Raw genomic sequence first — 16,294 nt, forward strand, 5'->3', positions numbered from 1 at the left:
TCTCTGAAACTTTAGTGACACCTCATAAATATTGGCCTTCCCTGGCCAGACAACGACCCTCTCTGAGGCTCTAATGGTCTTCATAAATTCTGATGTTGGGGCCAGCAAAAAAAAAAAAAAAAAAAAAAAAATGTGTAAACTACCATTAGTGCGATGCTTGTCAGAGTTCTGTTATCTGTAACCCCCCTTTTGTGTAACTTTCTGGGCTATAAAGCTGGGCTGTAGGAAAGGTGGGGCGGCTGTCTTGTTCCCGCCGTTTTGGGAGGGAAAGGCAGCCCGGCCGGTCGAAATAATAAGCTTGCTTTAATTTGATTTTAATTGGAGTCAGTGGTCTTTTCTTGCATCCTGGTCTAACATTGACTTTAAGATGAGCCCTCACAGTTTGTTAGGGAAATGCTATACCAGCAAACACATGTATAACTACCTACCCTTGCATTAAAAAAAAAAAAAAATAGCACCATGTAGATGTTGAAAATTTGGTGCAAGAAATCATGTTACAGTGGGCACATCCATGAGAGCACAATTGTCTGGATGTCTGCTCTTTCATGACCTCCGTGGTGTTATAGTGAATGAATTTTCATTTTTTCACTTGTTTCAGACTTCATTTTATGTATTCACTCTAAATTGGTTGCTTAACAGTGATTGCTGTGGTTCTGATATGTGTACTTTGTGGGTTTTCCCTTCATGGCAAAGGCCGACTTTACTTCATAGTATGATATCAGTACCATTAAACTGGCCATTTCCATAATTGCTTTTTAAAAATATGACTCTTAGCACAGTAAATTTCTCTAAGCCAAGAGAACTATATTCTCAGGCAATTAGAATCACTGTCATGGTCCTGTCCCCCATCTTCTTTTAACTTGTAGTAGAAGAGGAGGAGGTGAGGCTTCTTCTACATCCCTGAGCCCAGCACTTACTCACAGGTAGACAGCGTTATCTAGGATGCTGTGGACATAGTTTGAGTATGTTCCCCAAAAGTTCATGTGCTGGAAGCTTGGACCCCAATGTGGTAGTGAAGTAGGGCCTACCACAAAGTGGGTAGATCTCTGGGGCCACCAGCTTTGACAGGGATTAATGAAGGTCTCTTGGGATCTCAGTTATTCTTACAAGAGAGAGCTATTATGGTCCTGCCATTGTGATGCAGATCAGAGTCTGAGTGGATGGATCAGCTGATTCTGGTCTTTCTGCTTCTATAACTGCACCTTCTTTATAAAGTACCCTGCCTTTGGTTTTTGTTATAGCAAATGGCCTAACAGGTAGGCTAAGGGAACATTTAAAGAGATGCCCTATATCCCAAAGAATATGAAAATTACTTAAAACATTTAAATCAGGGTAACAGTATAGTGTTCTTGAATTTGACAAAAATTTCTCTAAGGATGAACGGACCTGAAAGAGTAGGTAAGTGGAAAGGAAACCAGGTAGGAGGCTACTGGGCTCATCTGGGGGAGAGATGATGCTAGAGATTAAGGTTTCTGGTAGCAGAAAAGTGATGAGAATAGGGAGCACAAAAGTGATAGGAATAGAGAGCATTTTGCAAATTTGGTGATTTTGTGTGTATATGTGTGTGTGTATGTGTGTGTGTATTCACTGTTTTTTAAAATACTTTTATTCTAATTTGTTATATATGACAGTGGAATACATTACAAGTCTTACTACACATATGGAACAATTTTTCATATCTCTGGTTGTATACAAAGTATATTCACACCATTCGTGTTTTCATACATATACTTTGGATAATGATGTCCATCTCATTCCACCATCCTTTCTGACCCAATGCCCCCTCCCTTCCCTCCCACCCCTTTGCCCTTTCTCATTGTTTTTTAATGTAAAGGGAGAGTACACGTAGAATCTGGTCATGTGAGAAGACGAGGAACATGGCATGCTTTGAGGGAAGGGGCTGAGAAGAGAATGGGCACACTTTGGGATGTTTTGAATATGAGTCATCACATACAAATACCTAAAAGTGAAAGGAAAGACCAAGGGGAAAGCGAAGAAAAAGGCCCAGCAAAGAATGAACCTGGGGAAACATTGAGTTTAAGGAGACAAGTACTCAGAAGAGGGCAGAATTTTTAAGACAAAAAGGAATAGACAAAGGTTGAAGTAGGAGAGAGAGTTGTCGGGAAGCCTGGTGTTCAAGGGAGACATAGCCTATGTTAAGTGATGCCTGAAAGTGGGCTTTGGGTTCAGGGTGTCACTGACTGCCCTCAGTACAATGTAGATGGTGCAGTGGACAAAGCCAGATTCTGAAAGTGAGGGGTGATAGGAAGATGGGAAGGTTTCCAGCACAGACTACTGTTTTAGGGGGTCAGCTGAGCATGGAAAGAAGGAAAAGCTAAGGTTAAGGAAATGGCTTCTAAAAGGAGAGACAGGATGGCAGGAAAAAGAACCAGGAGGGGGACCCCAGTCATGGATGGAGCCAAGGCTTGGGAGACTGTGAGGAGGTGGAATGGAGAAAGGACACTTCTTCCCTGGAGACTGTAGGGAAGACAGGTGTGGAAGTTCCTCAGAGGAGGAAGTAAAAGGAGTTTGAAAACAATCTTGAAGAATGGACTGTTTGCAGAGGTCAAAAGAAAAAAGGCAAACCATTCCACTCACCAAAAGCAATTGTGCAAAAACCCGTACTTTCTAAAATAGACTGATAATCAGTAATATCTTTGGAGGTAGTATGCATATTTATGTATGTGTTTTAAAAAACTTACTAGTCATTATTTTCATGCTAAATTTTTATTCAATGTTATGCAACTGCATAAGTATAAATATTTGTTCAATATACAACAATTATGACATCCACAGGGGAATTTCTTAGAGAAAATAAGACTGCAAACACTTTATTGCACAGATCCTAACAAACTTTTAAGCTGTTAAGTCTACAGCTGGGAGTACTACCGAGGAGCACATCTTACAATCACACAGAGACTGACCAAAGAGAACACAGGAGAATTTCTACCAGCTGACTGGAGAGCTTCACAACAACCAACAGGTAATACATGAATGCAACCTTAAGTACTCTTTACTCATCCAAAATGCAAAAACATATTTGGCAAAAATGATAATACACTATACAAAATATACATAAAAATATCCTTTGTAAACAAGCAGCTAATTGTGCTTTAAAGAAAACTGGACAGTTAAAAAGCAAAGGCTGTAAACCATGAACTACCTCCTGGACAGACCTGGATTGATGTCTGAGTGTAGAAGGATCAGGTTCTGACAACTGCCAAACATGTATTAAAAGCTTTGAGACCACTTTGAAATTCTTTTAAGTTCTTGTAAAAAATATTTTTTTTTCTACATTTCAACATGTAGTGATGGGGAATGGCTAAAACTACATGGAAAAAAATAGGGGCAAAGAGGAAACTTTTTTTTTTTCCTGTCATTGCAATTCACTTTACAACAAAGGACAACTGAGTAGTAGGTTGTTATACCTTTGTTTATGGAGTGCTTACAGCCTTGCTAGATGATTTACAATCTATAGGGCTGTACAATGATGCTGTGATTACATAAACAATTTTATAGCATAAAGCTACTAAGACATCCCAAGGGGATTTGGGGCTAGGTTAGTCATTTATTGGTAAATTTTTCATCTTACAAAACCAAAACTCCTGCAATGTGTCCCAAGCATCTTATAAATACTTATCTGCATTGTCTCTCAGTGCCTTAGTACTTATGTCAGCAAGTGCCATCTCACAATTCAAAACAAGCCACTAAAAAACTTCAACAAAAAAAATCAAAACCCCTCAGCACTTAAATGATTTGACAAATTCTACATATTTCATGGTATACAAAATTTAAATAAGGCTTAGCAAAAGTAAAAAGGATGATCACATTCAAGCACCAAATAGCTCCACTAAGTCTCTTTTGTTACAAAAATGCTGCTCTTTATTAATAGAGTAGTTTTTGCATACAAATAGAGAGATCATGTTATGAGATACATGGAGCTATTCGATGCATCAGAAATGAATGTGAAACCCAGGAACTTGCTAAAAACAGCAAGCTTCATCTACAACATAAGGCCCCAGCTATGTATTAAAATGTATCTGATGTCCTGATTATTCCTTAATATATATGCTATGATGCCAAAATCCAACTCCCCCCCTTCTTTTCCTCAAAAAAGCAAATTTAAAACCTCTTCCAATGCCTGATGCTTATCACTTGACCTAAGTACCAGCAGATTTGTGTGCAGCCAGTTATTTTATTTTTTTATTCAAGAGCAGGGTTGGTGCAGGACTACCACAAAATGTGTGCTTCTTGGACTAGTCACTCATAGCACAAAGGCCTGAGTGTAACCGTTTGAAAAGAAAGGAAAGAAAGAACATGAAACAAAGGTGATATATGTTTATAGTCCCTGCTCTACCACCAAAGAAGACCAGACATATAACTGACAGACAAGAACAGCTGGCCTTTTGGACAGCAGGACCTAAGGATTAAAATGTCTACTAGGATGACTGAGAAAGGAAAATGGCTAGCTTCATTTGTCCTGACCATTCATAATGGAGGATTCCAAATGCAGCAATCAGAGTGCTCTTGCTTTAGAACTGGAAATACAGGTAGCCAGATCCAGTACTATCAGAAACTGGTTTAAAAATACACATTTAAAAATTCACAATCTACTGTATTTAGGGCTTTCTTTCATCTTTAACTACTTATAAAAACAGAGCCTTGAAATATTCTCAAACCACAGACCAAAACATGTGGGTGGATGTGTACATACATGAATATGGATGTCTCTATTTTTACACACACCCAGTTCTGACCATTCTGCTTCATTACTACATTATGATAAGTGGTGAAGCAAAGATCTTAATTTTAAAAAGCCGTAGTAAACAATGCAATCAGCAGCAAGGTATAGACTCTACATCCCAAACCAAACACATTGCTAGATATTTACAGAGAAAAATCTCTTTCCTCAACAATCCTTAGCTGTAAAGGTATTACTTCTTTTTTGTACAAACACCATCTGGCAACAGTTCTACTGGTTCCAACTCGGAAGGCATCTGGAAGAAGGTTCCCTCTCTCTCTCCCACTCCTTCTCAGTGAGGCTCCAAGCTCTGCCTGGCGGACATTCCCACACAGTGCTGGTTTCGAAGGTGGTCAAGACACAGTTACACATTCAGGTGGGGTCTCCACAGTCCTGCTCTGGGGCCTGCCCAGTTAGGAGGCCTTTTTGTGAGGGCTGCTGCGCAAACTCTCTTTGCCCCGTCTCTGCCGCACCACAAAGTCCTTCTCTGAAGAAAGGGTGATGGGGCGATCAGAGTTTGGGGCTTGGGGTGCCTTGATTGCCTCCCTGCCCACATTGTGTTTCCTAGTGGGGAAAGGCTGGGCGGGGGCAGGCTCTCGACCTTTGGTTTCTCCTGTGGCAGTGGTGACCGAGAGCGCTCTGTCCCTGTGGCCTACTCCGCTCAGCCCCTGCGCCTCTGAGTGCTGTGACTCCAGAGCAGAGGTGGCGAGGCGGAAGGATGGCAAAGAGTCACTCTTTGTCATTTGGGTTCTGCCATCTGCCCCAGACTGGGACTTCCTGTGGTCCCTGTTGCTGGGGGCTGTAGGCTCAAGTGCGGCCCTGTTGGCCTTGGCAGAAGAGGGGCTGCTGCTGGCCGTGGCAGCATCTCGAACTCCAGGCCGGGCCTCGGGGAAGCTGGAGGAGTAGCTCAGAGACCTCTCTGGGAGGGCAGAGGATTGGAAAGAACTCTGCCCAGTGGCCGAGGGTGACCGTTTCATGCTGCTGAGCTTGCCAGCCTCAGGCAGGGTCTTCTGGGGACCAGGTCCCTTCCCCTTGGCCTCTGAGGAGCCCTTTCCCACCGCTGCACCTGGCTTCTCTGTGCCTTTCAGCCGGGCCTCACCATGAGCTAGGGAAAGGCTGGCCTCCAGCTTCCCGCTGTCTGCCGCAGGAACATAAAGTGCTTCTGTGCATTTCTTCCCTTCTGGCTTCCTGTCTGCAGCGGGAGCCTGCTGACTTGGGCTTCTGTCTGTCTGTCTGCACAGAGGGGGACAGTCTTTCACAGTGGATGGTTTGGGGTGCTTTGGAGACAGGCTTTGCTTTTCACTGACAATGGGAGGTTTATGGTCTACTGACTCGCTGAAGCCTGGGTGTCCTGGCCTTGGCAAATGCAGCTGCTTCTCCTGCATCTCTGGGCCACGCCCACTGCTGGGTTTCAGTTTGGGATCTAAAGGACTCTCTTCAGCGTGCAGTGGGTTGAAGGGCACACTTTCTGCCCCACCACCCACCTCATTAGCTTTGCTCTGGGAGCCTGGGATGGCAGTGAACACATCCAATCCACCTTTACTATTGTTCCTTCCCTCTCTGCTAGAGCCACTGAGGGGCTGAGTGACAGGCTCTTTGCCCTTTGCAGTGACAACACTTGATTTCTGTGAGGAGAGGGACCTGTCTGGGTGCTTGGAATTTGAAGGGCTGGGGTCAGGGCCAGGTCGGAGATTGTGGTCACTGCTCTCACTGCGCACAGCAACAGAAGGCCTAGGAGGATCCTGGAAGGCTGCTGCAGGTTCTGCAACACCTGGCTTGGTCCCTTGGGGACCAAGGCTTGAGGAACTGCAGTGCTGCCGAGATGCTGGGCCGGACAGGTCTTTGGTGGTCAGGGGGTGCTGAGAATCACTGCTCACATGCCTTTGTAGAGGCTGCTCTTTCCTGTCGGGCTCCTTGGGACCCTCTTTCTGCAAAGAGGAGAAACTGGGGAGCTTTTCAGTTTTCCTACTCTCAATTCCGAGTGGCTGTAGGGGACACTTGGTAGGGGGGGCTTCAGGCTTGGGTTCCATGCTACTTCTTATCTTGCCCACCTCCCTTTCACAAGGAATTCTAGCAGAGTTCAAGGAAGAGTTCTCTCTGACCAGGGACCTTGCCTCACCTTGGCCATCTTTGTGGTATGTCTTTGCACAAGGTCCCCACGCTTTCTCCAGGGTCTGGGCCTGTGCACTACTAGCATCTGGGTGGGTCCTTCCCACAGAAGGGAGATTTTTGCAGTTGTCATTGGCTTTAGCAATCTCTAGAGGATACAGTTCCACGATGGGGTCTCTGTGCACATCAGCCCTCAAGGCAGAACGCTCACTCCTCCCAGTGGAGGGGCCCTTTTCAGATGGATCTTTTAGGTTTGCCTTCTCCTTTGAGGGGGCCCCTTCAGATGGGAGAGGGCCACATGGCCGAGCCTGGTCATTGCTGTGCTGTGTCTGTCCCAGGCCAGGGATGACCTTGGTGTCAGTAGCACAGTCTTGGTGTTTAGTGGGGCCACACACTCTCTGCTGGGAATCATTTTCCATGACTGTCAATGGGCTCCTGGCAGCAGGATGGGAAACTTTCCTGTCTCTCCTTAGCTCTGGGTCCGGCAGGGAAGCTGCTGGTGAGTTCTGGAGACCCCAGCTCGGGGGCAGGAACCGAGGCTCGAGCAGGTAGGATTTATTCATCTTTGAGCTGGCAGGGGAAGGCTCTCTCAGGCTGGAGGTTTCAGTCTTCTTCCCACTACTGCCAGGAAGAGGTAGTGGCACAGAGGGTGCCATGTCACCACCAGGGCTGGGGCTCTGTGCAGGCTCTGGTGATGGCTGCTCTGTCTTAGAGGCATGGGGCCCAGACAGAAGAGCAATGTCCAGTGTACCCTCAATGGGCTTCAGGCATGAAACTGACCGACCCTCCAGCTTATACTCAGAAGGGCTTTTCCTGACAGGGGACTCAGGAGCAACCAATCCTGACTTCTCTGATCCACCATCCACCCGGCCAGCTAAGGTCTTGAGGGGAACAAAGGAGACGGTGCTTATCTGAGTTGTGTGGGTGCTGCTTATAAATGCTCGGCTCTCAGAGCCAGGTGGGGCCTCCTGCTGCCCACCCATGGGTCGGACTGGGTTCCCTGGCAGGCATTCATGGGTGCTAGATGTTATCTTGGGCTTCAGCATGGAGCAGTGGCCATCTTCTTTGTCTTCAAGTGACATTTTCTTTCGGAGGTAATCAATATTGGCCAGTTTACTGTCTAACTTCTCACTTCGGAGGAACTCCTTGGCCTGGGAGGTCTTCTCTGTGTTTTCACCCTTCCCAGAGGTGGATCTGTCAGGGGAGCGACAGAGACTGTCCTGGAGGGTGCTAGGGGCAGAGGCCCTTTTGAAGTCACCCATGCCCTGGTTGTGCTCCCCTGGTGCTGGGCCACAGGCAGCTGCTGTCCCATCGGAGGCCAACCCCTCAGTGGCCCGCACACTGGCCTGCTTGTGGAGAACATCTTTCAGCCGGTTGCCCAGAGACTGGGCCTCTGCTGCTTTGTTTTCAAAATGACTTGACCTTTCTAAAGGCTTGGGGTAGACTTTCTTCTCCCTCTCCTCTAGCCTAAAGAGAGCGTGATTTTCTGCATCACTGCCGAGACCATGGGTTTTCTGATGGGATTCAGGCTTTTCTGGGAGGCCATCTGGTTTCTTCACTGTCATCTTGGACTTCAGTTTGTCTCGGTCCACGTCGTCCACAGACTCCTGCCGACCCACCTTCCTGGAGACCGGGCGTTTTAGGCAGCCTTGCTCCACTGGCCGGGCACGACTTAGGGACGGGGCATCGCACACGTTGTTCTCCTCCAGGCTCTGTAGAGTTGCCTCCCGCTGGGACTGCTCCCTCTGCACCTCCTCCTGGGTCACTTCCAGGCTGTGTTTGCGGGAGCACAGGTGCTTTTTGTCACTGCCATAGGAAGGTGACAACTTTTCCTCCGACTGCACACGCTTGAGCAGCGGTGACCGTGGGGGCTCAGCACTCTTGGGCCTCACAATGTGTCTAACAATGGTGGGGGGGGAGTGCATCTTGCTGGGAAAGGCTTGTGCAATCTTGGCATTGCCAAGTGAGTGTCCCAATAATGGGGATGGTGAGCGTTGTGGGGAGGTGGGCTGGGGCGTTGGAGAGGGTGTCCGGGCTAGCGGGGAGAGTGGAATGCTGCCGGCTGACTTTCTTCTTCCAGAGCGGTACCTCTGCCCACTGAGTTTGGGGGCCAGGCCATGGAGGGTGCTGGGGCGGATGTGCCCTGACCCGGCTGGGGAATTGGGGGCACTAGAACTTGGGGAGCTGCTCTGGGAGGAATTAGTACCTGTGGGGAGAAAAGAAGGCTGTAAGAATCCAGGGTCCTTGTCCCTTTTTTCCCCATACTTTCCCAAACAGACCACTGGTGGTACAGTCAGCATCATGTCTTAGTATCTCACTAATGAAACAAACCTCCCTACATCCAGGCTTAGCCCATACTACTTGTCTTAGTTTAATAGTCAGAAAATCCCCTCTGTCTTCCCTGTGAGTCCTATTTGTCATTTACTTCCTCAGCTTGGCAAAATCTTCATGATAACTTCACTTCCTCTCGACTCTCTCTTGCTGTCTAGACCAGGAGACTTACCAGATGGAAAGTCAGGGGTGGAGCGATAGCTGGGTGTGGGAGATCGAGGAGACAAGCTGTGAGTGGGGGAACCCGGGAGGCTCTCTCCGGATGACAGGGACCGGTTCAAGCAGGAGAAACTTCGGCTGGTGTGGAGTAAAGGAGAAGGCTGCTTGGCTAGCTTTTTGAAAAGAGATCTCCTCCTGGGGTGGAAAACAAAAATCATGGATCAGAGCCTATTTTCAGAACCACACCTGCCTCCCTACCACATCCACACATTCAGTTTAGCAACTTTGTCAGAGAAGCGAAGAGAGGAGGATGCTACTTTTATGTTAAAACTTTCTCATGACTTGTAAAGGAATAGTCTTTTAAGGTTCTCCTAATGCCAAACGCTTAGGAAGAGCCAGGAAAACAGGAAAAATCAAATACATTCAAATCATTTCTTTATTAGGTTTATTAGAAGAGTCTTCTTTGTATGAAAGCTCTGAGTATATACCCCTTATATATCAAGAGGTAATGGTTTTTCTTCCAGAGATTCATTTTGTGTTAAATTGGATATAGAATTTGTTAAAGCGTCTACCAATTGTCTCCCCATTATCTAGGAAGGCCTGTGTGCTGTGTTTGTTCTGTTGTAGGCTGCTGGATATTCCTAACAACACTGTAGTCTGTGTGTTCACATGGAAAATGCCGGGCAAGGTGAGGCTGCAGCTTCTATAGATGGTAGCAGACATGATACACAGACACGACCATGCACTTAGCACTTGATGAGCAGGTCACAAAGCAAAAAAATGCAGCTACCCCTGGCTTTTATCAGTGCACCTGGATCTATGGCATTCTTTTACCTTCATAGAAGCCAAATTCACCCTGGTGAGCTTACACAGAAAGTTGGGGCACTGCTGTCCCTTGAAACAATACGTAACCTAAAGCACAATCAAAATATAGAGCACAACCTCTGAAAGAACAGAGGGACTCTTGAACTCGTGTGTGTGATTTTAATCAAAGTACTTGGTGCACAAAGTCATGAACTTACAATGTAACAACAACTCCCCTATGCTGTCTGCACACCCCAGGGAAACTACCTTCTACTTTATCTGTTTCTTCTTCCATTTGTCTGTATTTTGCTAAATAATGTGCTTATCCTGGCATTTTAAAAACCTTTCCCAGTTGTAGAAATTATCAGTTGATTTCTTACCATAGAAAATGAGAATTAAGTTCTTTTATAATCTCCTTCTATCTGCTGAACAAATACACTATCCCTTTTCTATTTCTCCCAATATGGCTAAAACAAAGAATTTTAGTTACACAACGGCTTGTATTTTAATTTATATCACAGCTGGGCTACGTAAAACATTTCCCCTTTTTGTAAAACTTTTCCTTGGAGTTAAAAAATGATTTTTGTATTGTCTGCCTATTTTCCTGTATTTATATCAAGAGTCCTCTTGGTGAGAGAAACCTGTCAGATCCAAGTGAGGGAAGGACACGGGCTGTGGCAGCCCACAGAAGCCACACCAGGGGCCGCCTGGCAAAAGGTATGCCCACCTGGAGCACCAGCGCTCCCCCAGGCTGCCACTGTGTTACCTTGTTAGATTTCAGTCAGTTGGAAAAAATCCTTTAACTTCCAGGTTTATTTAGAAGCTTTAAAAATGTACTTATTTTGGAATATCTGGCATTACAAAATTGCTTTTAGATAATCTAAGGGACATTTAAAATGCAGATTTAATGTGAAAAACTGCCTCCTACTGGTTCAGTTCTTCAAATTCAACTCTCCTAAAATGAAGTCTAGCAGCTTCAGAAACAACAAAAAAACTTCTCAGGGTGCTCACAAGTGATAAAAAAAAAAAAAAAAAAAAAAAAAAAAAAACTATTAAAATCCTTCTGCAATGAAAATATGCCAATGCTTTTCTTATGAAAAATAATGCTATTGTGAATACAAACTTCAACAAATACATGTGAACTGTGGCATAGAATTTCTCATAGAGAAATAGGTCTTTCTCATACATAAGCATTTAAGAAAGAAGTAATTTCTCCAACATGGATATATACCAAACTCCCAAGAAGAATGATTTAACTAACCTTTCTAGACTTTCCTTCTTCTTAGACTTCTTGCTCCGCCTCACCATCCGGCTCTTATAGCTGTTTCTCCTGGCTGGTCCTGTTTTGATTGATGTGTTTTCAAATGGGGTAGTGGTGATTGACACCTTATTTCCACTCTATAAAAAAGATGAGGTGATATCAAAGGGGAATGCTGTGATGCAACATAAGAACAAAACAGAGGTAAGAGATCCAAAGATGAATAAATACAAGCATTCATAAAAAGAGCCTTCCAGTTTCTAAACAACCCTTCCATCAATGAAGTCCAGGCAATTCAAATGGGGTGGAGGGTAAAATATGAAGTCTCTTAAAGAGGGTGAGCTCTGGAGACCACATGTTTGAGTTCAAATCCAAGCTTTGTAAACTTGGAATGGAACCACTAGTTGACCCAGCCATCCCACTCCTTGGTTTATACCCAAAGGACTTAAAATCAGCATATTACAGTGATGCAGCCACATCAATGTTGCAGCTGAGTGATGCAGCTCAACTCACAATAGCTAAACTATGGAACCAACCTAGGTGCCCTTCCGCAGACAAATGGATTAAAAAATGTGGTATATATACACAATGGAATGTTACTCAGCCTTAAAGAAGAATGAAATTAGGGCATTTGTGGGTAAATGGATAGAAGTGGAGACAACCATGCTAAGTGAAATAAGTCAATTCCAAAAAACCAAAGGCCAAATGTTTTTTCTGATATGCAGATGTTAACTCACAATAGGTTGGGGGCGAGGCTAGAAAAGAACAGAGTTACTTAAGGTAGAGGGGAGTGAAGGGTGGGAAGCAGGTATGGGGGTAGGAAGGACAGTAGAATGAAACAGACATTATTACCCTGTGTGTGTGTGTGTGTGTGTGTGTGTGTGTGTGTGTGTGTAATATATATAAACTATATGACTGATGGGATTCTATATCATGTACAACCAGAACAATGAGAAATTATTTTCCATCTATATATGATGTACCCAAGTGCATTCCTACTCTCATGTAAAACTAATTAGAATAAAAAATAGTAAACAAACAAAACAAATCTAAGCTCTATGATCTCAGTGGGCTGGTTGCTCACCTCCTGAGGTCTCAGTGGAGTCACATACATGGTACTTGCTAATGGTACCAATGCTGCCTATCCACAGGGCTCATCTGAGGCATAAATGAGAGTTTGTAAAGCCTTTAGCACCAAGTGTGACACATGGAAAGGACTCTATAAATAAGTTATCTTCATCCATATGTATTAAGTATAAATGTGCCCAGTGGCTGTCTGCTCTTGGCATGCATATATATATATATATATATATATATATATTTTCTCCTTTTTGTGCTTTGTCTTTGGCCTAGAAATCACAGAGTAGCAAAACTGAATGAGACTTTTATTTTTAATTACTTTAAAAGGTTTCCTTTCTATTGTCATAAAACCTGTCAGTTTGCAGAACTGGAAAACATGTGCCAGCCGGTAGGAAACCTTTTTCTAACCAGATCACACTGGATGAGGTAGTTCCTGGTGGGCTTCTGTGTCTTTTCACTCAATCTGGGAACAGGAGTTTCCTGGGCAGGCCCTGGGGATGAGTTGAGCATGGAGTCAGCTGCTGGGTCCAGGGTACCCAGAGCAGCAGGTAGTCACACTGGCATCCATAAACTCTTTTTGGATTTTGAAATAACCAGGAAAGAAACGTGTCCTTTCAAAGTAAGAGATGGTTCTGATTACCTTGAAAATATGAGTAGGATAAGGAAAAGGGCATTTGCCTAGAGGACACCCAGCAGCTCATCTCTAAGTGGTACCAAGTGATGGGAAGTTAAGTGTGGTAAGAACAGGGGATTGAAAAACAGGGACTGTTTTAATGATAACATCTACTTTCTGCCTCTGATTTGAGACATGCCATTATAAGAAGAAAAGAGTAAAGTAGAAATAAAAAGGAAATCATTGAGAAGCCCACCACCCAACTACACTGGTAATATTTCATGTATTGTCTGCTGGTCTTCTTTTTATACTTGTGGTGATGGAGATAAAACGCAGGGGCTCATGTGTGCTAGGTAAGTGCTGTGCTACTGCGTCCCTGACCACTGCTGGCCTTTCTTTTTCAGGCTTGCACATGCATGTGCACACACACACAAGGTTTAAAAACAATTTTACTATATTTGTTTTTCATTATATAATTTTTATCATTAAGTATTATCTTAAGAACATGATTTTTATTTGCTGTATAATGTAGTCTATCACTTGGGTGAATCAAAATTCATTTAGCTATTTCCTTACTGCTATTATTTTCTGTCTTTCAATTCCTAGGAGTTCTCTTACATATTCATATTTTGTTAGGGAAGATTTATCCATGCCTTACCTCCAAGGAAAGTATTAGTATTTAATTATTGGTTTTATAGTTCTTTATACATTTACGAACATATAAGCTCATACCTAATGTCATATTTATAGAAAATATTTTAGGAAACTAGGATTTGAATTTCAACAAGACAACCCCCCCCCTTATTCAGAAAGGACAGAGATTTGCATTCTATTTATTATTTAAATGGAAATTTTGGCTAATAAGTATGTAAGGGCTACCACTGAAAGATTTTTGGAACAGGTTATCTCTTCACAAATTGAGTGAGACCAGATAAAAGTATGTCTTTTCTTATTTTGAAGGCTAGAGGCCACAAAATGGTTGGAGTTCACCTTTCACTGATGTTCTTTTAATCCTTTTCCACATTCCGATATGAAGTTGTCACCCAGAGCTGTAATGATCATCTGGCTGTCCTACTGTCCACTTGAATCTGAAATCTAGTTCTACTCACTTCTATGGAATTCAGCACTGACTCTTATGTCTCATCTAATGAAGCTAACCATACCACCTAGCATGGTAGAGCTTGTAGAGCTTGATTTTTTAACAATTTTCATGTATATTCTCTTTACTTTTGGTTTTACAACCTAATGAATGGGAAGGGACTGTCATCCTCGATGTACAGATAAGGGCAATAGATTCAGAGTCCCTGAGATTCTTCTTCCTTAGGGTCACAGAGCCCAAGGGAAGAGCTTGTGCTTTTCTCTCCTGTTCCTCACTCTTCCATGCTCTTCCCTCCCAGACCCACTGTATAGGGGAGGGTACACCCTGAGTCCCTCTGCCTCTGCCTGGTGTGGTATGTGGTTTGGTCTTGTCACCAGGGGTGGTGAGCATATCAGCATGTAATTTATGGCCGCGAGTCATGCTTGAAGAATCAGATCATCAAGGAAATGTAAACATCAAAAAATTGTATAAGACAAAATATAATTTAGATCCTGAGCACTCCTCATTACAAAACAGTGAGGAGCAGAGCTTGCTAAATGGCAGCACATCACCCCATACACCCTATAAAAACCAAATTCAGTTTTCTCTTTGTTTCTATATGGCTCTTTCAGAGGACAATTCACTTTTGACTTCCACACATATAGCAAAGATAATTTCTCTAAGGAGTAATACACAAAGGATATAGAGTGCAAATATTAGGTTGGAAACATTACTAAGTAGAAAAATGGTAAATGATCGAAAAATAGGTGCTATTTGTGAAGCCTGCCACCTGGTGGATTCATTCTGCTACAGCAGCTGCTCCCTGAATTCCCTTCCTGTAGTTTACCTAGGCTTACCCTCAATTAACTTGACGAATGAGCCACCTCTTAGAGAAATTCTGTGGCACTTGTTTAAAAGATAACAGCCACAACAACAGAAATGTATCCAGCATATTGTTAATGTTCAATTAATTCACTTTTACTTTAAACTCTTTTGGTTATTAGTGCACAGTGGGTGGGAAATTATTTTAAGCTAGCTGAACAGAAGACAACAGCAGAAGTCAGACTATCTAATCTCTTCTCTCAGCCTGGCTCTGTTAACTGATAAGCTATCAGTTGGCCTTGGGTAATTCACAGAGTTCCAAGGGTTTTACCTTTCTTTCTCTGAAAAGTAGAGATGGGAATGGGCTCTTCCTGCATTCCCTTGCCTTTGCCCTGACACACTCACCCAGCCTCAATCTTCCCACATACTGTATCCTCACATAAACCCAGGTGCCAACCTGCTGACTTGCTCTGTACCTCACACACCTTGAGATTTACACAGTTCTTCTTGTTGAAGAGCTACCCTTACATATACATAGCTCTTTGTGTTGCTGAGGCTGGGCCCCTCTTCACATTCTGCATCTACCCATCTTTCAAAACCCTGTGCAAATAATCCCCAATTCTCTGACACTATCGCTGTGCCTCCTAGTGAAAGGAAAGCCATCTCTCATCCTTCAGAACTTGTGTTTTACACTCTGTTCCTTATATTTAACACTTTGTTTATAACCTGGTATTGCCACCACTTTCCTCTGTGAATGCTGGGCTATAAGTCATTAGCAACTGGAGACTTCATATATAGAGCAGTATTCTGTATATATCATAACTTAATCTATAAGTTAATATAACTGTATATTGTGTATATATCATAACTTATTCTATAAGTTAAAAGCTCAGGCTGCTGAGCTACTCTACTCCTTGCCAGTCATCTTGTGCTCCTTCCTAGGAGGTAGGCTTGGTTGCTTTGTTAACTTCTCCTTTTTTTTTTTTAAAAAAATATATAATATAGAGACATTTATATTTACAATATCTATAACTGCAAGGGTTATTTATTTGTAGAAAATGCAACAGAACTTTCTGGTACCAAGAGCTCTTGCTTTATTATTTTATGTGCCACTTTTGTGTGACTCTTATAGTATATATCATACAAGGCTCTGTATACATCAGGGGCTCAACAAATATGAAAATGGTAATGATGCTATTTGGTGATCTCCATTTCAATATACAGAAGCTCCCCAGAGGTCCTGGAAAGGAAATTTCTAAACCAAGTGGTGGTAAAATTTCAGGGCATCTCTTACACACT

At 43.5% G+C, this 16,294-nt stretch overlaps 1 protein-coding gene across 14 annotated transcripts in view; it reads right to left on the minus strand.

The window, feature by feature from the left end:
- Positions 1 to 2,695: 2,695 nt before the first annotated feature.
- The window catches only part of MAST4 (microtubule associated serine/threonine kinase family member 4), a gene marked incomplete at its 5' end in the record, with an annotated part of 570,488 nt that continues 556,889 nt past the window's right edge, over positions 2,696 to 16,294 (minus strand). For 7 of the 14 annotated variants that reach the window (XM_081294782.1, XM_081294780.1, XM_081294779.1 and 4 more), the window contains 3 exons: positions 2,696 to 9,056; positions 9,354 to 9,535; positions 11,406 to 11,542. In XM_081294782.1, coding sequence (XP_081150908.1) covers positions 5,155 to 9,056; positions 9,354 to 9,535; positions 11,406 to 11,542 — 4,221 coding nt within the window. In that variant the 3' untranslated portion in view covers positions 2,696 to 5,154. The remainder of the gene's footprint in view (positions 9,057 to 9,353; positions 9,536 to 11,405; positions 11,543 to 16,294) is intronic. The other 7 variants (XM_081294784.1, XM_081294777.1, XM_081294775.1 and 4 more) reach the window with 1 other exon arrangement.

Source organism: Spermophilus citellus (genome assembly GCF_964194105.1).
Source record: "Spermophilus citellus genome assembly, chromosome: 1".
In the NCBI taxonomy this organism is placed as follows: Eukaryota; Metazoa; Chordata; class Mammalia; order Rodentia; family Sciuridae; genus Spermophilus; species Spermophilus citellus.